At 51.0% G+C, this 20,917-nt stretch overlaps 2 protein-coding genes across 2 annotated transcripts in view; one reads left to right on the top strand and one right to left on the bottom strand.

The window, feature by feature from the left end:
* Positions 1-14,731, top strand: part of CNTN2 (contactin 2) — a 31,965-nt gene extending 17,234 nt beyond the window's left edge. The window contains exons 10-23 of the mRNA XM_029230653.1: positions 5-134; positions 1,503-1,653; positions 1,775-1,902; positions 2,456-2,631; positions 3,163-3,283; positions 3,788-3,946; positions 4,429-4,578; positions 6,668-6,738; positions 7,055-7,289; positions 7,634-7,746; positions 8,852-9,038; positions 9,380-9,492; positions 9,975-10,143; positions 10,552-14,731. Coding sequence (XP_029086486.1) covers positions 5-134; positions 1,503-1,653; positions 1,775-1,902; positions 2,456-2,631; positions 3,163-3,283; positions 3,788-3,946; positions 4,429-4,578; positions 6,668-6,738; positions 7,055-7,289; positions 7,634-7,746; positions 8,852-9,038; positions 9,380-9,492; positions 9,975-10,143; positions 10,552-10,661 — 2,013 coding nt within the window. The 3' untranslated portion in view covers positions 10,662-14,731. The remainder of the gene's footprint in view (positions 1-4; positions 135-1,502; positions 1,654-1,774; positions 1,903-2,455; positions 2,632-3,162; positions 3,284-3,787; positions 3,947-4,428; positions 4,579-6,667; positions 6,739-7,054; positions 7,290-7,633; positions 7,747-8,851; positions 9,039-9,379; positions 9,493-9,974; positions 10,144-10,551) is intronic.
* A 2,128-nt stretch (positions 14,732-16,859) lies between these two features.
* Positions 16,860-19,747, bottom strand: TMEM81 (transmembrane protein 81). The gene has a single exon (XM_029228722.1). It carries the CDS (start codon positions 19,695-19,697, stop codon positions 18,867-18,869), a length of 831 nt encoding a protein of 276 aa, XP_029084555.1. The 5' UTR covers positions 19,698-19,747; the 3' UTR covers positions 16,860-18,866.
* Between the last annotated feature and the right edge of the window lie 1,170 nt (positions 19,748-20,917).

The following is a 20,917-nucleotide window of genomic DNA, read 5'->3' on the forward strand; positions in this document are numbered from 1 at the left end:
ACAGGCCCGGGTAGAAGTGCTGGCCGGAGACTTGCGATTCTCCAAGCTGAGCCTGGAGGACTCAGGCATGTACCAGTGTGTGGCGGAGAACAAGCACGGCACCATCTACGCCAGTGCCGAGCTGGCCGTGCAAGGTAAGGGGCCCAGGGAGAGAGGACGTCCCCGGGGACACCCAGGTGGGGGGCGTTAGGGGTTGTGAGTTGCAGCATTTCTAAATGCACACACTCACCTGGCAGTTTTCCTTAGTTTTCCAACAGCTTCTGAGTAGAACTCAGGGATTTAAGACAGGAGATGAGACACTAGATGGAGCTCCCAGAGGACAGGGTCTCTGGCTTGACCCGCGTCTGACGTGGAAAAGGAAATGTCTGCCGCCATGAAAAAAAAGTGGCAAAAGTCACTGAAAACCAAATCAGCTAGATTTGGGTTTAATGCAGCCCCTTTGCCTGTGTGACCTTCGGCAAGTTATTAATCTCTTTGTGTTTCAGTTTCTTGAATAATAAAATGTGGGTAATAATAGCCCAGCCCTCATACAGCTGCTGTGGGGATGAAGGGAGATGATAGAGCTAAAGCATAAAGAACCTGCCCATCACATAACAGCTGCCCAGTAAATGTCAGCTAGTCCAGTATCCTTAGATGTGTGACTTAAGCTTGTAGTCTGTTTCCTCATCTGTAAAATGGACAGAACGGTACCTACCTCATCCAGTTGTAGTGAGGCTTAACTAAGACTCATTCATTCATTCAACCAATATTTCTTCAACACCTCCTAAGAAGTGAACGCGAAAAATAAGGTCTCTGCCTTCAAGTATCTTACAATCCAGTGGAGAGAGGGGGGCAAATAAACACAAAATCAAACAATTAAATAATTTCAGACAGCCATAAAAAATACAGTAAAGAAAATCCTGCAGAGTGCTGTGGGTAAGGTGGGCCAGTTAGAGGGGGTGGTCAGGGAAGACCTCTCTGAAGAAGTTGCATTTGGGATGTGAACCAACCATGTGAAGATCTGGGGGCTTTCCAAGCGAAATGTATAGTAAGTGCAAAGGTCCTGAGGCAGGAAAAATCATGTCATCTTCACGGAACCAAAAAAAGAAGAGGAAAAAAATGACCCAGGTGATAGAGCACAATAAGTGAGGGAAGGAATGGAGCAAGATGTGATCAGAGAGGTAGGGACTCCTTTGTGAGCCCTTGGGAGGCGTTGGACTTCATTCTGAGTGTCTGTTTTGTGTTTTTAAAATGATATTCCTGGCAGCTGGGTGGAGAAGAGATTGTAGAAAGAAAATGCAAAATCAGGAAGGCCAACCAGCAGAGATCTGGTGGCAGTGGGGGTGATGAGAAGGGGCTGGATCCTGACTATTTTGGAAGTGGTGCTGCTAGGGGTCACTCGTGGATTGGCCATAGAGGGAACATAAAATGTTTAACATGTAGCCAGGTGACATCTGACTCCAGGGCAACGAGTGCTGGTTTGATTCCCTGCGTGACTGTGGGGCGCTCCCCCTTCCTTCCAGCACTTGCCCCCGACTTTAGGCTGAATCCTGTAAGGCGTCTGATCCCCGCAGCCCGAGGGGGAGAGATCGTTATCCCCTGTCAGCCCAGGGCAGCTCCGAAGGCCGTGGTGCTCTGGAGCAAAGGCACTGAGATTTTGGTCAACAGCAGCAGGTACAAGCCCCGCCCCACCTGAGCAATTCCTGCTCACCCTCTCTCTCCCTGGAGGTGAGTCCCCTTCCTGTGACTACAGTGTGTCACTGGGTTGGCCAGATCTGCTCTGTCCTTGCTGCAGAGTGACTGTAACTCCGGATGGCACCTTGATCATAAGAAACATCAGTCGGTCAGATGAAGGCAAATATACCTGCTTTGCTGAGAATTTCATGGGCAAAGCCAACAGCACGGGCATCCTGTCTGTGCGAGGTAAGGACCATGGTTTGGCTGAGGTTGGTGACTCAGCCACCACGGGGTGCCGTCCCTCCTCACCATTGGGCTCTTGTGTTCCCATGTTCCTCCTAGTTTGTTTGTTTGTTTGTTTTGCGGTACACGGGCCTCTCACTGTTGTGGCCTCTCCCGTTGCGGAGCACAGGCTCCGGACGCGCAGGCTCAGCGGCCATGGCTCACGGGCCCAGCCGCTCCGCGGCATGTGGGATCTTCCCGGACCGGAGCACGAACCCGTGTGCCCTGCATCGGCAGGCGGACTCTCAACCACTGCGCCACCAGGGAAGCCCCTAGTTTGGTTTTGAGGCTACCCCAGGATTCGGTTTCTCTTGGGACTGCCCCCAAACACCGCCATCCAGGATATGCTCCTGCCTCCCTCCCACGCACTCGCGGGGCTGCTGGGAGGTCAGGATGCTGTTGGCCACGCTGCCTGTTCTCTTTCCTGGGGCTCAAGACAGAGCCTCTCCCCCTGCCCTGCCGCCCCTGCCTGGGCCTACTTCCTCCCCTTCCACTCAGGGGCCCTTTGTCTTGGCAGATGCAACCAAGATCACTCTAGCCCCCTCGAGTGCCGACATCAACTTGGGAGATAACCTGACCCTGCAGTGCCACGCCTCCCACGACCCCACCATGGACCTCACCTTCATCTGGACCCTGGATGACTTCCCCATCGATTTCGACAAGCCTGGGGGTCACTACCGAAGGGCCAGTGTGGTAAGGCCTGAGGCCAGAGAACCCAGGGCTCCTCCCTCCTTCTGGGCAGACAGGGGACCCACGAGAGCCATCAACACCCCCAAAGCTTTTCCCCCTTCCCCCAGGAATGCCATGATGGCAAGCTCATCCCTGGGTTCATAAGCACCCTCCCTTAGACGGGCAGTTCCCCGGATTCCACCCGACGTCTATGCATTTAGAAGAGGGTTAGGGTCAAACCTGGAATTCCACACACCGAGCAAGACTCACTCCCCTACTCTTGTTATCCTGCCCCCCAGCGCAGATGACATCATTAACTTGAACCATCACTGACTGTCTTCTGTAAAAAAAAAAAAAAATGTCGTTTAATCCCCAGTGGTACCAAGTAGAGACTAGCTGATCCCTTCCATGGAACAGAGAGGAAGAGCGAGGTGCAAGGGGTCTGGGGAAGTAACAGAGCAGGGGACTCTTGAGCCCCGCCTCCTGTCCCCAGACTCATGCACTAGCCAGGGCTGCTTCCTCTGACCCGCCCCGCTTCCTGTCCCCCGTGTGCAGAAGGAGACGGTTGGGGATCTGACCATCCTGAACGCCCAGCTGCGCCACGGTGGGAAGTACACATGCATGGCCCAGACGGTGGTGGACAGTGCATCTAAGGAGGCCACAGTCCTGGTCCGAGGTGATGGGTTTCCCACCCCACCCCCACCGTGACACCCTCAGAGGCCAGCTGGGCTATTCTGACCCTCGCTCCCTAACTAACTCCCACCTCTCCCTGAAAGCCGTGGGAAGGGCTCCTAACAAGTCTGTTGAGCTGAACTCATCCCGTGGTTCTTCGCAGGTCCTAAATGAATAAAATATTCTTTCTCCAAAGCTAAAATTGTAAAAAAATCCACTCCTAACACATCCCAAGACTGGAGAACTTGCTGAGGCCAGAAGTTTCAAAGCCTCATGCTGGGAAATCTATATACATCTCTGTGAGAGAGCCTCTGTGACCCCCCCAGCCTTGGACACATCCTTCGTCCTCAAAACACCCCATCTGCCACTCACTACTGCCCCCATTCCTTGCCCTCCCAACCCGGTGTATGTTTCCTGCGCCCTCTGCTGCTCCCTCTTGGTACTGCACCAGCCCAAGCGAGCCTGAAGGAGGTTGGCTCAAATTTGTTGCTCTGACCTCTCGGTGCAGGTCCGCCAGGTCCCCCAGGAGGCGTGGTTGTGAGAGACATCGGTGACACCACTGTCCAGCTCAGCTGGAGCCGTGGCTTTGACAACCACAGCCCCATTGCCAAGTACACCCTGCAAGCTCGTACTCTACCAGCAGGGAAGTGGAAGCAGGTTCGGACCAGTAAGTGTGAGGCCCCACCCAGGTCAGTACTGATTAGGCCTGGCTGTAGGGGGGGCGAGGGGGGGTGCTGGGGGTCAGAGGCCAAGGCTGAGCCTGGAGCTTCGAAGAGGGACAAGTGTAGACCCCCTGCCTGCAGGGAGCTCCCAGGCCATTAGGGAAGATGGTCACACAGGCGGCAGAAGAATGGGGAGAGAGTTGGAGAGGGAGGCACTCAGTCTGCACCCTTGAAGCATTGGCAGGACTATTAATGGGGCAATGAAAACATTCGTGGGGGTGTGGGATGCACACAACATCTTACAAAGGCTCCAAGGCAGGGAGGTCCACGAGTTTCCCAATCACTCCTGAAAAAGGTATTGAACTCTTAATATAGCGGGTACCACCGTGAGAGCTGGGTATAAAAAAGTGATTCATACCCAGTCCCTGCCCTTTCCATCTAGATCAGTAAATGAAGTGCAGAACACTGACTCCCTGGTGCCTTGCAGATCCCGCCAACATCGAGGGCAACGCCGAGACCGCCCAGGTGCTGGGCCTCACGCCCTGGATGGATTATGAGTTCCGGGTCTTAGCCAGCAACATCCTGGGCACTGGGGAGCCCAGTGGGCCCTCCAGCAACATCCGGACCAAGGAAGCAGGTCAGAGCCCTGGATGAGAAGTAATGTCAGGGCACAGACCCTAGCCCTCCTTAAAGGGAGCCCCAAGCAAGCAGCAATTACATGGAGTTCCAACCCTGCTCACCAGGCTTCGGACTCTAACAAAACAGATGAGAAGGGAACACAAGTCAGAGCAAGGCCGCAACACTGCACAACGTACTGTGCCTTGGGCCACAGCCTGTCAGGGCTGGAAGCCATCCGGTCCAAACCACTCATTTTAAAAATAGGCCAACCTTACAACTGCATGTGAATCTACAATTGTCTCAAAGTAAAGAGTTTAATTTTTTAAAAAATGGAAAAACCATTCCATGTGAAGGAAGGGTCACACTGGCAGAGCCTGGACTTGAACCCAGGAACATGGGGTGATGGGCAGATATCCTCCCTGGAAGTGCACAAGCTGCAGGAATCAGTTAATGAGGAAGGTGTGCGTGCGCGTGTGTGTGTGTGTGTGTGTGTGTTGTGCAGGGCACTAAGTAAGCAGCTGGTGCCCTAAGTCCTTCTTTAGATGGTTTCTTTGGGAGCAGGAAGAATGGACAATCTGCCCACAACCCTCCCTGAAAGGCAGGTAGGTGTCAGAACCTGAGTGGGGAAGGAAGGGAAGAGGTGAAGGTGAAGGCCCAGAATGAGAGCCCTGGGATCCTGAGACCAGCAGCATGGAATCAGGACCTGCCTCCCCTCCATACCCACCCAGGCCTGCCCCACTGGATGTGTAATGAGGGTCTGCCTTTTTGTGTCCATAAACATGGTTTCCTGTGTGCCCCATGCTGACTCTCCAGGCTCTTTCTGGAATCATTCAATATTTTTAACTGGTACCTCTCCTGAGTAAAGAGTTCCAGAAGGAGCACTTTCTTTGATTGAACTTCTTGGACAGTCAAAGGGTGAGGAGTGGTCTCCTTCACTGCAGTATCCAGGAGTTGAGCACAAAGAGAGCTATGATGCAGAAGAAAGATGATAAGATTTCAAATCAGAAGAGCTGAGTTCAAATTCAAACTGTGACATTTATTAGCTGTGTGACTTTAGGCAAGTCACTTAACTGCTCTGGGCCTCAATCTTTCCACTCTGAAAAGGGTAATATTAATGCCTACCTCACAGGATCAAATGGGTAATGTGTTTAAGTGCCCTTTGCAAATGAGAAGGCCCTAAAGTATCATCAGAACGAAGTGATAAGTCTCCAGTTGCTGGATCATCTACAGAAATATTTTAACCCTCAGCCAAGTTACCCCCTGCCAAGCTTCACGATCTAATTAAATACATTCTTGTTTTAATATCAGCCTTTTGAATACTAGAGACAATTAGGAAATTAAGTCTGCCATGAAAATAAAAAAATAATAAAACAACCTGTAACCCAAAAGAAATGTTTTTTGGATTAACTGCAGTTCTGAATTATTTATTCCCCTTAATTTAAAGCAAATTAGAGTTGGTCTCTGCTACTTAGTTTAAACCAACAAGAGGGATCAAGATAATGATCATTTATGGAGTGTACACTATATGTATATGCTAGCCACTGTCTTGTTTAATTTTATTCTTCTTACAGCCTTTGAGAGAAACATTATTATCCTTATCTTACAGAGAGGGGAATCAGAGGCTCAGAGAGGTTAAGTAACTCGTCCAGAGAAACTCAGCTAGTAAGTGGCAGAGGTGGAATCTGATCTCAGGTCTGCTTGACTCCAAAGCCCACGTCCAGAGGGACTCTTGAAAGACAAAACCAGGTCCCATTGGAATAGTTTCAGAAGGATAGGTGTTAACTCTTCTCTAAATGTTTGGTAGAACTCACCTGTGAAGCCATCTGGTCCTGGACTTTTGTTTGTTGGGAGTTTTTAAATTACTGATTCAATTTCAGTACTGGTAATTGATCTGTTCATAGTTTCTATTTCTCCCTGGTTCTGGTTCAGTCTTGGGAGATTGTACTTTTCTAAGAATTTGTCCATTTCTTCTAGGTTGTCCATTTTATTGGCATGTAGCCAGGGCCCATTGGAAGGGTGTCCTTGTCCTAGGATGCTTTTTGGTCTCAGACTCAGAGCTTTTGTTCCCTCACTGCCCATTAACTGTCTGTGTCCCTTGGCCCTGACAGCCCCCTCGGTGGCACCCTCAGGTCTCAGAGGAGGTGGTGGAGCCCCTGGAGAGCTCATTGTCAACTGGACGGTAAGCTGCAAGGACAGAGGCAGGACCATGCCTCCAGTTCTCTGGGGGGACAAGTTCTACACCACCCTCACCCCCACCCGCACCTGGTGGGACTCGTCTCAGGAGTTGAGCAGCATGCAGAGAGGACCCAGACAGAGCCACTGCACGGCCCTGACTCCAGAGCAGACAAGGTCCCTCCCCTCCCCTGGTACCCACTGCAGGATGGAACCACCGCAGTCCTGGGGCCACCCCTCTTGGTGAAGGCTGGGTGGGGCTGGAGGACGGGCAGGGAAACGCAGCCGCGGCCCCTCGCCCATGCCACGCTCTTGCCCCTCAGCCCATGTCCCGGGAGTACCAGAACGGAGACGGCTTCGGCTACCTGCTGTCCTTCCGCAGGCAGGGCAGCACTAGCTGGCAGACCGCGCGGGTGCCCGGCGCCGATGCCCAGTACTTCGTCTACAGCAACGAGAGCGTCCGGCCTTACACCCCCTTTGAGGTCAAGATCCGCAGCTACAACCACCGCGGGGATGGGCCTGAGAGCCTCACCGCGATTGTGTACTCGGCTGAGGAAGGTGGGCCACCCCGGGGCCCATGCGGCATCCCCACCCCAGCAGCTTGTCCACGGGGTGTAGGGTGGGGGAGCGCTCCTCACACCCCTGCTAGGTTCCGCAGATGGGGTGGAGAGGACACCTGGCTTCTAAGCCACTGGCTTCCTTCCTAGCCCTCGCTACCTCGTCTCCCCTCAGGCTTAGAGGAGGGAAGGCTCTCTGGAAAGAGAAGTGGGCCCCGGGGGATGCTCTGCACCCTGAACCCTGGGCTCTATAAAATCCTAAGAGAGGGCAGTCCCAGTTGGCAGCTGCTCTGTAGGGTACAGGGAGTGCCTGGGAATCCAAACCCATTCTGTGTCGGTCCCCAGAGCCCAGGGTGGCCCCTACCAAGGTCTGGGCCAAAGGGGTCTCATCCTCAGAGATGAACGTGACCTGGGAACCGGTGCGGCAGGACATGAATGGTATCCTCCTGGGGTACGAGGTGAGCACTGACCTGGGCTGGGAGAGGAAGGGGTCGGGGGGTCAAGGCGCGGGGGCACCTCATGGCTTGCTAGTCCTCCTCCTGGAATCACTCATTCACTAACCAGGCACACAGCACGCAGTCTAGGCATCACCATGGACGCAAGCTCAGCTAAGCCCCTCTAGCTGATGGCTGTGGACAGCCTTGAAGTTACTGCTTGGCTCGAGCCGGCACTGGACGCTGTGGGAGCCCCGGGGAGGAGGAGCAGGTTCTGGAAGGGGCATAGCCTGCCCGTTTCATGCCAGAGCCCAGTTAGCCTGGCATCCTCAGGGCTGCAGGGAACAGCATGGCCTCCTCTGTGTACCAGCCGCTCATCCTGTCCCTGAGGAACTCTGGGCCCAGCAGTTTCTGACCCAAGACTTGGGCCCACTGGTGACTCCACACTGGGGTACATGTGGGGGTGGATGGAGAGTGAGAAAAAGCGAGAGGAAGGGAAAGAAGGGCAAGCAGGAAATGTCATTGTCTAAGGGAGAATCATCATACTAGTGATGTTGTCAGTTCCATTCAGGAGAGTCAGCTCTGGGCTTTAGCACAATGGGTTACGCGAGCCCCACTGAGGAGATAGCTGCAAACTCTGCCATTGATTTGGAAGAATATCTAGAAGGCCCTGGTGTTACGAGGTCTATGACCATGGGTTTGCATTTACTCAGCAGCCCTCATAAGCTTGCTGGAGTGAGGGCTGGGGGACTACTTTGCAAGTACAATATGCGTTTCATAGCCTTTAACAGAGTCCCCACGGGATTCCTTGATTAATTAAATGGGGTTGGTTTCAGCAGGCCATCGCTGGGTTGAGTCAGTGCCCACACCCCCGCCCCCTCGTTCAGCCCGCGTATTAAGCTCTCTCGTTGGACTGGGCACTCTGCTGGGCACCAAGAAGGGAGCAGCCACTTACAGTAACTTGTCCCTGCCCTCTTGGAGCTCATGATCTAGTGTCGAGGTCCTGAGACCTGAGGCTGAGTTGCAAGCACCAGCAAGGAGCAGGATGCAGGTGTCCGGAGCCAGGGTCAGGGTAGCCCCGAGGTCCTGGGTTTGACTGCAGACCCTAGGGTACCCCTGACCCCTTCAGATCCGCTACTGGAAAGCCGGGGACAGAGAGGCAGCTGCTGACCGAGTGAGGACAGCGGGGCTAGACACCAGCGCCCTGGTCACCGGCCTACACCACAACACCGAGTACCACGTGACTGTGCGGGCCTACAACCGCGCCGGCACTGGGCCTGCCAGCCCTTCCGCCAACGCCACGACCGTGAAGCCCCGTGAGTCCGTCAGCCTGGGTGGGGGTTGAGCGGTGTATTTTGGAGGCGGTGCCTCTAGGATCACTCTTTCCCCGAAAGACAAATGCTCCAGCCCACAAGCCCTGGGCAGGACAGAAACGAGGCAGCACGTCTAATAATAACGAGGGAACGGAATTCATGGCCTCTGAAGTGCCTCCCTTTTCTCCAACCTTTGTTGGAGTGTGTTTCTCAGGCAGCGGTGACAGAATGTTCTGGGTACAACTGCTTTGGAAAGACATCTAGAAAAAGGCTGGCTAAAAGCAAGGGGGTGAGTGGTGGGGAAACATTGGGAAGTCTCCCCAACTCTCTCCCTCCTCTGGCAGCTCCACGGCGACCCCCTGGCAACATTTCCTGGACTTTCTCGAGCTCCAGTCTTAGTATTAAGTGGGACCCTGTGGTCCCGCTCCGAAATGAGTCTGCAGTCACAGGCTATAAGGTAAGGAAGGGATCAACCAGGCATTGAACGCTGAGGAAGAGCTCACTTGTATTTCTGGCAAACACAAGGGAGCTGCAGTTTCTAGCCAGAAGGATCTGAGTTAGATGTAAGCAGAGAGTTTGGGATTGTGAGAGGCGTGAAATCCATGAGCAGTTCTTCAGGGAGCAGGTAGTGGCGACTAGAAGAAAATGGTATGACTGCGGAAAGACAGGGTTCAAGGGGGCAGCGATGGACTGGGTGAAGTCTGGGTCCTTCTGGTCTAAGGAGTCTGCAGAACCAGTTCAGCTGCTTGCAAGCTTTTCTCGTCCCAGTGGGGAGCTTGTTCAAGATCCTGGACCTGGTCAACAGGAAACAGGAGGGGTGAGGAGGCAGGACCTCGAGGGCCCAGAACCATATGGGCTCCTCCCATTCCTGGGGCTAGGGAAGAGGAGAATCAGTCCTGGTGTAAGGAAACTCTTGCCTGGCTAACCCCCTTCCCACAGATGCTGTACCAGAACGACTTACACCCGACCCCCACACTCCACCTCACCAGCAAGAATTGGATAGAAATTGCGGTTCCTGAAGACATTGGCCATGCCCTGGTGCAGATTCGGACCACAGGGCCAGGGGGGGACGGGGTCCCGGCAGAAGTCCACATCGTGAGGAATGGAGGTGCTGTCTCTCCCCTTATCCCTCAGGAGTATCAGGGTCCATCCAGATGCCTGATGCAGGAATCATTCCCACCCAAGCCAGACCCCAACCCAGCCAGTCCCCAAGGGGGAAAAAAGCAGGCAGGCAGGAACCAAGTGCAAAGTAGCCCTGGAACTGCCCTTGCTGCCCCCTCCTTCCCACTCCCAAACATCCCTGAGGGCCGAGAGGTAAGTACACTCCTTTCACGGGAACAAGAGCAAAGGTCCTACAAAACACTGCAGAAGGAGGGCTTGAGAACACCTCCCCGTCCTGAAGCCAGCCCTCCGTGAATCTCCTTAGGAAAGGTCTGGATTCTGTCCTGAGGGTGGGACAGGGATGTGCAGGTCCCAGGCCCAGCTCACTCAGCCCATTTCCGCCTGCTGGTTTCAGGCACAAGCATGATGGTGGAGAACTCAGCAGTCTGTCCAGTCCCACATCCTGGCACCGTCCTTTGTCACTCCGTGGCGACACTGATCCTCATAGGCTACCTGGAGCTCTGATCTCGGCACCCCTCCCTCTCTGCCACAGCTGGACACCCACCTCCGATGGACAGAGCCAGCTGGCCCCAGCCCCCTCCCAATGCCAAGGTGGCCCAACACTGTGCCTGAGAATGACTGGTTTTAAATACCTACTTTAAGCAGTGCCCTTTTCGTAGGAGGTAGGATATTTCATATTCTGCCACAGGAGAGAACCCATGCGAGGAATTTTTTTCTTTAAAGCAAGAGGCACCAGACAGTAACTTCCATGATGATACTGAACCCTATGCCTGGGCCCTCTAGGGTGCCTGGATGGAAGGCAGGCCTACAGGAAGAAGGGGGTTTAAACAGGCATCTGCGCATGAGCGGAGACAGCACTCTGGGACCGCATATGGACTCTGCTCCAGAGAGCGGAGTCCTAAGCCCGGGAACACCGGACAGGAACGGGACAAAGCTTAAACAGCAGCATCTCTCAGTCTAAGGAGAGGGCCAAACCTGGGGACCAGGGACTCTCCTACTTTCTCCTCTTAAAGGACAGCACGGCTGGACCCTGACATTGTCCTGGATAATTCCCTGGAGGCCCCTGCCACCTACCTTGATGGCTGAGAACCAGTGCTCTGGTGTCTGAGGCCGGGAGCCTGAGCCCCTGCAGCTCTGGGGGGCAACGCTCCCGACTGCTGGGTGGGAGCTAAGAGGGGTTGAGAAGCTGAGACTCCTGGTGGAAAGGGGCACCAGACTTGGCCTGAGGCACAGTCACAATCAAGGTGACGTTGCCCTCTTAGCCAATACTGCCAACCCAACCCTGTCACCCCAGAGTGACAGAAGCCACTACAGGTGGCTGGGTGACTAAAGGGCTTGTCTTGGGCAGGTCCCCCACCGCACCAAGCCCCAGCCTGCACGGTCCCTTGCGGGTTTGAGTAGGAGGCAGGAGTGCCTCCACCGTCCTCCTCCAGCAGAATGCAGATGTAATTCTGTGTGTCTGGAGTCAGGAGTCTTCTGAGAAGGGCAAAGGGTAAATGCGGCCCTACCTGCTCGCAGGAACGCCCTGGGCCACATGGCGACTCGTCCCCCAGGCTGCCTCGGATGCTCTTTTGCATTCCCCCAGAAGATGAAGGGGTAAATAAATGGGACATCTTAGCTTGCGCTCTGGGTGTATTACCAGTCACAGCACGTCAGAGCTGGAAGAGGCTTTAGATCTCACTGGGCCCAAGCCACCACTCTACAGATGAGGTAACAGAGTTGGAAGGGGCAGGGCCTTCCTCAGGTCACACAGCCTGTCAATGATGGGGCTGGGATAGCACTCTTCTCCAACCTTCCTGTCCCAGGCTCTTTGTCTACCCAGAGGAAGGGGGCAGTGCTGAATGGCTATGACCTGGTTAAGAAGGTGGTTAAGAAGGGCACTGGGCTATGAAAATTCTGCTTCAAGAGGTGCGGGTGGGTGATGGTGGGGTGCTCTGCATGGCTGGGTCCCAACCCAAGGCGCATGCAGACTACAGGAGACCCCAGTCTTTCTTTGCCTTCTGAGCCTAGCTTCTGCTGGGACCTCAATATGCAGTGCTGGCTTGAAGCCCCCTGCTCCCCTTGCCCTTGCTCCAAGAAAAGAGGCCAAAGCAAGGGCAGGGATTCCCCAAATCCAGGCAGCAGTGGCGGCACAACCAGGAAACTCCAAAGCCTATGTTGTGACAGGTGGCCCTTCACATATAGGAGCAGCGGGACATCTTGTAGGGCACAGGCCCCCTGAGCCTGGTTTCTGTAGTTTACAGTTAGAGCTCTATTTTGTTATGGTTTTTAAATTTTTCAAGTCCTGCTCTATTTTCCTGGGCAGGTTTATGTTGGTGTTTACCCACTACAATTTTTTAAAAATGTAAGCTCACATGCCTTCTCCCTGCCACCACTGAACCTACCAGCCTGCCCCTGGCCCAGGACTGCCTCCTTGGAGCCCTCCAATCAAAACCTCCTCACCTGCTCCCATCCTTCACCCCCATGCGAGGTGCTGGGGGCTCAGCTGAGTGACCATTCTTCCATTGCAGGGACCCAAACTTGGCCTAGCATCCATCCTGGTCCCCCATGGCTGTGATTTAGCCTGTACCCAGGCTCTATCAGAAAGGGGATGCTGAAAGTAGAAAACCTTCTTCCAGGGTTTAGCCGATTCTTTCCTCACTGCCTCGGCTGCGGCAGGAGCAGCAAAGGGACAGGTGTCTAGATGCTGGGCCAAGAGGGCTGACCTGGACTGGCACAGGAACTCACCCGTGCAGCTGGCAGTGCCGCCCCTAAGCTTGCTTGAGGCAAGAGAGAACGACTAAGAGTCTTAGTTCTGTGGAGGCAGACAGACCCTCTGGGAAATCCAGGAAGGGTTTTTCTAACTAGGAGAACTCAGCCTCAGGAAAACGTAAGCCCCGTGCAGGAAGAACTTGTTTGGGGGACACAGAGCTGGACTAAAATGGATGTTCCTGCAGGCCAAGACTCAGGCAGAGTGCTGATTAAGACTGAATAAGACAGCAGGTGGCTTGAGGACACGCAGGCACGTGAAGGGGAACAGCCTGTTGGTGACGTGGCTGCCCAGGAGCTGGTGTGGAGGCAGAAGAAGAGATCAGACAGCTTCTCAGAGCCCCTTCCTGCCCAAGAGGCCTGACTGTCGCCTTCGCTGCCCGCATGCGCTGAGGCTCGCTCCTGCTGTGGTAACGACTCGATCCTGGATCTCTCCCCTCTCACACGCCAAGCCCCAGACAGGCAACCAAGGGGAAACAGCCACAAACCAGTACTTCACCCTACAGCTCAGTGGCCAGCAAGTGCCTGAGGACTAGGGACAGGCAGCGCTTCAGGGCTCGGGAAAGTCTCCGTTCTGCGTATGTTGGGGCTCAGCCTATAGCGCCCTTTGCCCCAGCCCTGGTTGCTCCAACAGCCCAGATGTATACCTCACCCTTGGGGGGAGGGCAGCTCTCTTCAGGTGGAGTCTCAGGGCCCAGCGCGATTGGGTTACCTACTTTCATCCAGGGAATCAAATGATACAGGTGGTCCCAGGGAACAGGAGGGCCATGGGGTGGGGGGGCTCTTTTTGATAGAATGACAGGAGAGCCGTCAGAAAAAACATCTGCAAGGAGACCCTGGACTGAGTAATTGAGAGGCTTCTTCCTTTTGTAAGGACCTCTGAGAAATTTTGACAGCTGTTTGTCTTGGGGTCTAGGGTAGGTGAAGACTGGAGGGGACGCTGCAAGTGTCCGTCAGGGCTGGGATTCTTGGAATCAAAAGGTGCTCAGCACAGGAAGAGTCTTGGAGCTCCTGCCCGCTGGGGCCCCTGCAGCATGCAGGGGGCAGTGACTGCAGTCACAGTCATTTACGGGGCAAGGCTCACCCCAGGCATACTTTTCCCAGCATACACTGCTGCCTCTTGGCAGTCGCAGGAGCCAGGCTAGTCTACTCTGGGCAAGAGCCCGAGCTGGCTCTAGAATGTTTCACTCCCTTCATCTCTTCTCCAGCTAGAGGTCTGTGTGCTTCCTGATCTCAGAATACAACAGCCTACTGGGCTCCTCTGTATCGGAGGGATAAGCAGTATCCTCAAACCTGGGTTTGAGGCATAGGTGTAGCTATTTCCCTGGCTCAGGCCTAACCTGGGCTTCATCCTGGAGATGAGCAAGGTTGCCAGAGAGGCTCCTGGAGTGGCATGAGGGATTAGATGGGCACTTTTAAGGAACTTCAAAGAGCTCCATGGAAAGAGGTGCTTGGTAGCTGTATATATGGTCATAGGCTTTGGGAAGGCAGGACAATAAAGCGAAACTGGAGAGGAAAAAAAAAAATGGGTCTGATAGCTTTCCCCAGAGCCCTAGGAAGCCTCATGCCCTCAGATGGGGTGCACCCTGCTTTGGCCCCCAGACTCCAACTGACCCACCCCCTCCAGGGCCTGCATAGCTTAGAAAAGCTCACAGGTGGGCAAGGGTTGGGGCTTCACTGGACCACTGACTTAACTCAGTTTTTGTTAAAATGGACCCGCTCCCACTGACCTACTGTCTGTCTCTCTTACACTTCTTATAATGGTAGTTATTTATTGACTCTGGTGGCAGAGGCAGTTCTTAAATAAAGACGGTTTCTCAACCTGCTGAGGCAGCTGGCACCAGCTGTGGGTGTTTTTATCCTCAGACTAAAGAGTATCTCCTTGTCCTGTTCTCTAACCCTAGGCTTTTACCCAACACCTTCAGCCTTCACACAGTCACCTCTAAGGAAGTCACAACACACGGTCCATATTGCTTCATTCAGTCCTGGGAGGGGAGAAAAATTAGGCCAAGCAACTTTAAGGCAGGCCTCAGCAGAGCAGGCATTCTCCTAGGCTGGCTGGCTTTACCTAACAGGATGGGCAGTAAACAGTGCTCATCTGATGGTACTGCTCCAAGCTTCCCTGATCTTTAAGACATTTGAGGTACAGGTTTCTCCCGCTCCTCAAAAGTAGAGTGTTCCTATGAAATCTTTCGTTAAGCTGAAATGGTGTAAAAGCAAAGAAGCAATTACCTTTTTTTTGAAACAGTGAAAACCCTTCAGATTTCTTTTCAGTTAGCGAAAACAGGTACTAACGTAGGTTTCTCGTAAAACCAAAGTGATGGAAAGTGAACTTTCAAAAAGCGGGGGATACCTGTATTGACTCAACAGTACAAGTCGTCTCCCCGCGGAGACATAGTGACCCCCACCTGGTGAGAAGGTGCCTCTAGCCTCTGTTCACAACAACCAAAAGAATTTGAATTTCTAGTCACATTTTCCAGCTGCAACACTACCATGCATTCAACATTTATCACACCTTCTATTACACCTGAGATGCGTGATACACTTATGCAGCTGTGTAAGTGTTCAATTCTTTTGGTGCAAAGCAGGTAGGGCTCCGTGCTGACTGAGCCTGACAGCTTTCTTCGGGGAAGAGGGAAAGCAAGGCGAGCAGAGGCCCCACTACTCGGTGCTGAATTGTGTGCCCAGGGCCTGCTCAGCACAAGAAGCCCAGGCTGACAACAAGCCCCTGACGGGGCCACATAGATAGTGGTAGTTACCACACAGCCTCATCGGGAGCGCTGGCCACTCTGGAGCCCAAATCTTAGTCCAGGCAGCATCTCCTTGATCCTCCAGAGGCAGACCACATGCACAGAATTCACAGAACTAAATTGGGTTTTGGTCTGCACTAACACATCTGAGGGGGTTTTGTTCTCTTCCCTGTTCAATCCCCTCACATCCTCAGAGTCAAAATTCAAGAGCCCAATGCACAGAGGGCTGTAAACCTAGAGCTGTACAGTATTCCATCCCCTGTTCGACTACCGTCTTACAACAGTATGCCGGAGAAGTTATTTAGCTCTTCTTGGGTCTCAGTCTTTCCATCTGTAAAATGGGAAACACTGTACCCCTCAACCCTCCTCGGCAATGTAATATTAATGTTTTACAGTCCTCTCTCAAAGCAGAGCAAGCCCTCTCCTGACTGCTTCAGCAAAGTGTCCAAGTCTGAAGTAATGAGCTTCATTAGTGACATTTCCCAACTCATGCGTGTCTGGTCCTTCACAGTTTACAGAGACGTTTTACTCACAGGATCTCATTTGATCCTCACAATCATGTGTTTCAAAGATAAGGCTCAGTTAGCTTGCTCCATTACACAGTCAATAGCAGGAACACGACAGGTCTTCTGAGTAACATCCTATCTGAGGTAGAGAGAATGGGTGATAGGGTGTGTGGAAATTTTAAGATCTTTTCAAGATAAGAGCAATAGTTAAAGACTCCCTATGCATGAGTCTAAGCCAGTGGTTCTCAACCTTCGCTATATATGAGAATTACCTACAAAACTTCTGAAAAACAAAGATGCTTCTGAACTCATGACTTACATATACCTAGGACACTCAAACAGCCTAGAAGCAGTGACTCCCCAGTGGCAATGAGCACATCTAGCACCCAGACCATGGTTTCTAAATACTACTCCCCCCACTAAAAGGAACAAGAGCCCCTTGGAGAAACACAGTCCCTCGGAGAATCTCCCTTGGAGATTCAGGTTTGGAGAAAGGAAAGTCCAAATGTGCATCTGAGGCATCTTGCTATAGCAAGGACATGCTCAAAGTCAAGTGGGACCACACCAAAAGGACAAAGGAGTTGGCTTGAAGGGACTTCTGGCCAAAACTGGGAACAATCTGAACAGCAAAAATATGACAACAGTAATGGATTATATATAATTCACTGAATAAAAAAGAGAATTCATTGAAACGTCAGAAGAATAAAAAGAATAGCATTTCTGTACAGAAAAATGCAGGGTAATAAATACAAAAATGAATTTAAAGAATCCATCATTTTGCAATCCCCAGCACGTAATAATAAGGCAAAGACCATGAATGGATTCTAAAACGCTTGTGAACGTTTTTTAGAAACCAGATAATCACAAAGCATCACTCCACAGATTACAAAAGGAAAACACATACAGGTACACCACTGGAGGGATCTGGCAGTCACCACCTTAACCAAACGATCAAGCTTATCATCAACCATGGGTCACCCTGACATTGTGCCTCCCGAGGTCATGCAATAAGTACATATTATTTTCGTTGGGCTCTTGTCAAAAATGTTTAAGATTCATTCCTCAGGAATCTAATCGTGAGGAAATAACTGTGGGACACTATGCAAGACAAACGGCCTCTTCAATATGAATGTCATGAAAAAAAGAAAAGTGGGGGATCTGTTGTAAAATAAGACTTAAGAGAAATAATAATCAAATGTAATACGTGAACCTTCATTTGATCCTAGATCAAACATTAAGTTAAAAGTTCTAAGATTTTAGAAATTGGGAGAAATGAAGTATCAACTATTTGTAACATTAGGAAACTGTTAGTGTGATGAAGTCATTGTAGTTATACAGGTGAACGTCCTTATTAGGAGATGCATACATGATTTAGGGGTAAAAGGTCACAATGTCTGTGACTAGCTTTCAAGTGCTTCACATAAAATCAGTATGTATTTAGAGAGGAAGAGAACCGGAGCAAAACGTTTGCAATCCAGTTAAAGGGTCTGTGGATGTCATCAAACCTTTCTTTCAACTTTTCTATGGGTTGGACTTTTTTTTTTAATATAAAATAGAAGAAATAACAGAGATCCACTGGTCATAATTTAAATTGAATTAGCATCCTCAGGTTAGGGCTCAGGAATCTTTTCAAAAGCTCATTCGGGTGATTCAGACACACGGCCAGAGAAGATAACCACTGGTCTAAGTCTTGTTTCTGCTACTTCCTCTGTGCTGAGAAAAAAGTGAGGGGAAGAAATGCTAATTCTCTCATATAGAATTAGCTCAGCTGGCTGCCCAAGAGCAATTTCCCTGATAGTTCCACAAGCCAAGCCAATTATCTCAGACACAGTCTGAATGGCCTCTGAAGGTCTTAAGATTGGATTTCCTGTTGAGGAAGGAAGGTACTAGTCCTCCGTTACGGGGCCTTGGCTGCTGTAAGAAACCTCCAGCAGCACAAGCTTCAGGGCACTGAAAGAGCTAGAAGGACAGGAACAGGGAGCAAGCCTAGGAACTGTTCAGGGGCAATCTACCAGCTGAAGAATCCAGTGTTTCACCAGGAATTCAACTTAGCACTGAGCACAAAGGTTTCACCTGGGAGTGTATAAGGGGTGCAAATAATTTATTAACATTTAGTGACTGTCTCTTACATACCTGAGTCAGAAGTCATTACTAACACCCTCGGCTCTGCCACAAATGGGCATATGCCCCCAACAAAGCGATATGTTCAATGTCTATTCTAAAAACGCTGGTGTAAGTTTAACCCCAAACCAGACTGATCATGGGACAATTTAAACAACTGCAAGAAATTTTAAACTAAAGGGCAGAAAAGGTTAGGTTTCCAAACAGCTACTGGGAATTGTTTTTATTGAAGAGGAAAAAAACACTTTCACTAGAAAAGCTATTATATCCTTCTACATGATTATACTGCTCAGAAGGGGGATCAAGGTAGGGAAGCATACAAGTTGTAAAGGGTAGAAAATGAATGCAAACTTGGAAGACAGAACTCTTCCCAGGAGCAGGGAGATGCCTGCAGTCAGGTTTCCTGGGCACCTAGTGGGCAGGGAAGATCTGGAAGAGATCCATCTGGGACACAGAATTAGGGAATATTGCCCACAGCTACCATGATGTTGCCCCGCATCACAACCCCCACTCACTCCTTTGGTAGTGGAAGCCCCCCTCTTAGTTAATCCACAATCAGGCAGGCAGAACACTCCCCTGAAAAGCTAGCTTGGCTTCCTGAGCAGCCAGCCCTTCGGCAGCAAGGTTTGTAAGGTCTCAAGGATGGCACTGCTGTGGATCACCCTCAGTCCACCGCACAGGGCGATGCTCACCAACGCGCCACCAGTCACACCGCTGGCAATTCCTATCCCCACAGCTATGGTCACCTTCTCTTTCCACGGTGGGCGCTGAGGTCTGGAATAGTTGTCCAGATTCACTTCCAGGCCCTCATCTACTAACTTCTGATCCTCAGTAAGGGACTGATGGAAATTCAGGTTCACCAAGTTAGGAGGAAGGACCCTCAGCCCGAAATAGAGCCTCTTGACAAGTCTCAAGTTTTTTAACAGCTGCACATCACACCGGTAGGTCCCAGAGTCATACTCCTGTGCGGACTGAAACTTTATAAAGTGGAAACTGGCTCGGAAGGGTTTGAAGACTTCATCATCAGTCGAGATGATACCCCGAGCAAGTCTCCAGGTGAATCGGAAAGCTTCCTGTCCAACCTCCAGGAGGTCTGAACTCAGACAGCTCAGCTTAAATTCCTGCCCTATGAGAGCGGTGAAATGGAGCATTCCACAGATCCAGTTGGTCAGACATTCCAAGCGCTGAGACTTACACTTCCTTCTCACTCCATCAGGGCCCACCTCACAGACGGTCTCCTCCTTATAGCCAAGGCCACAGGTGACAGTACAGGTTGTGGCATTGACAATAACTTTCCCCACAGCTTCTTGCAGTTTCTCAGGAATGGCCAGTGTTTTAGGTAAAGTCACCACCAAAGGTAGATAGAAGGCCAACACCAGGTTCCCAAGGATGAAACTAGTGGCCAAAGTCTTCATGTCTTAGTAGGCATTTCACCACCCTCAGCCAACACCCGACGTGTTCCAGCTAAATCCTCCACAACATAATTTAATTCCTTTGACGTGAGAGAGCCTTCAAAGTCGAAAGATATGATGCATGCATTGTCAATAAAACAATACAACTTAATAAAAGTCCAGTCCTTATTAACAGGTGAGGCCACACGGCAGAAAAAAGGTCACAAGGTTGTTGCTTTACTATCACTACTTGTTAACAGCCACCTTACCAGTCTTCATTCTTTTCCCATCCTTTCAATGCGTTTAAATCCACCTCTTGGGAAACAAAGATGAGAAGACTTCAGAAGCTGAAGTGAATTTCCAAATTACCTCAATGCATAGTAAAGCTGTACCATTCCTCACCCTTTCCCCTCCCCTCCAAGTTGTAGGCTCTGAATTCAAAGGTTTCAAAATACCAGCTAAATCTGCCCAAATAAGAAATCAAATACCAAGTCTAAAAAAAAAAAGGGAGGATTAACTTGAATTAAGTTATTATTAACTTTAAATGCTCCTAAACCTTCTATAAAAAGGATTAAGAACTCTGGACTGAGAGGCAAGTGATTTACCCTTCTTGAATTTGTTTCCTCCTTTGTAAATTAAGACCTCCTTGCCTATTTCAGGAAGGTCACTTTGAGCATCAAAAGTGATAAACTGTACATGAAAACACTTTGTAAAGTGTGTAAGGAATTTTAAAAAGAAATGAAAATTCATGAAGGCAAGGGCCAAACGGGCTTTTAGAATCAATGCTTAGCAGCAAGACAGGCGATGTTAAATGCAGCTCCTCTCCCACTTCTAGGCACTCTTCCTTCCTAAGGGTACCGACGATATATTCTGGGGGAGAGGATACATAATTCTTCCTGACTCTCAGTCCAGTCCCCCCAACCCCACAGAACGAGAAAGGAGCTCATCATTCACTTGGGTCAAAGTTGCTATGCAACAGCTATGACGTCAAAAAAGATTCTCAGTCACATAACAGGGTTAATAAGTAGACACTCAGATTTGGAGATGATTAAAATCAAAGACTTAAATAGACTTTATGAAACATCTTATTCTTTAGGAGACAATAAGTATTCGATGGATTTCAAGGCTATTTAATCTAGGGAGAAAAAGTGCTAATGAAGAGGAATTTATCTGTACTTACACTTTAAGAAAGGTCCTTGGAAGGCAGGAACTTCCTGGCAAGGGTTTTTGTAAGCTCCACAACG

Source organism: Monodon monoceros, unplaced genomic scaffold (assembly GCF_005190385.1).
Source record: "Monodon monoceros isolate NGI ecotype Baffin Bay Population unplaced genomic scaffold, NGI_Narwhal_1 Super_Scaffold_18, whole genome shotgun sequence".
Lineage (NCBI taxonomy): Eukaryota > Metazoa > Chordata > Mammalia > Artiodactyla > Monodontidae > Monodon > Monodon monoceros.

What these genes read in the sequence shown, in the direction of transcription:
- TMEM81 (XM_029228722.1), bottom strand. Translation starts at nt 19,697, where the DNA reads ATGAAGACTTTGGCCACTAGTTTCATCCTTGGGAACCTGGTGTTGGCC.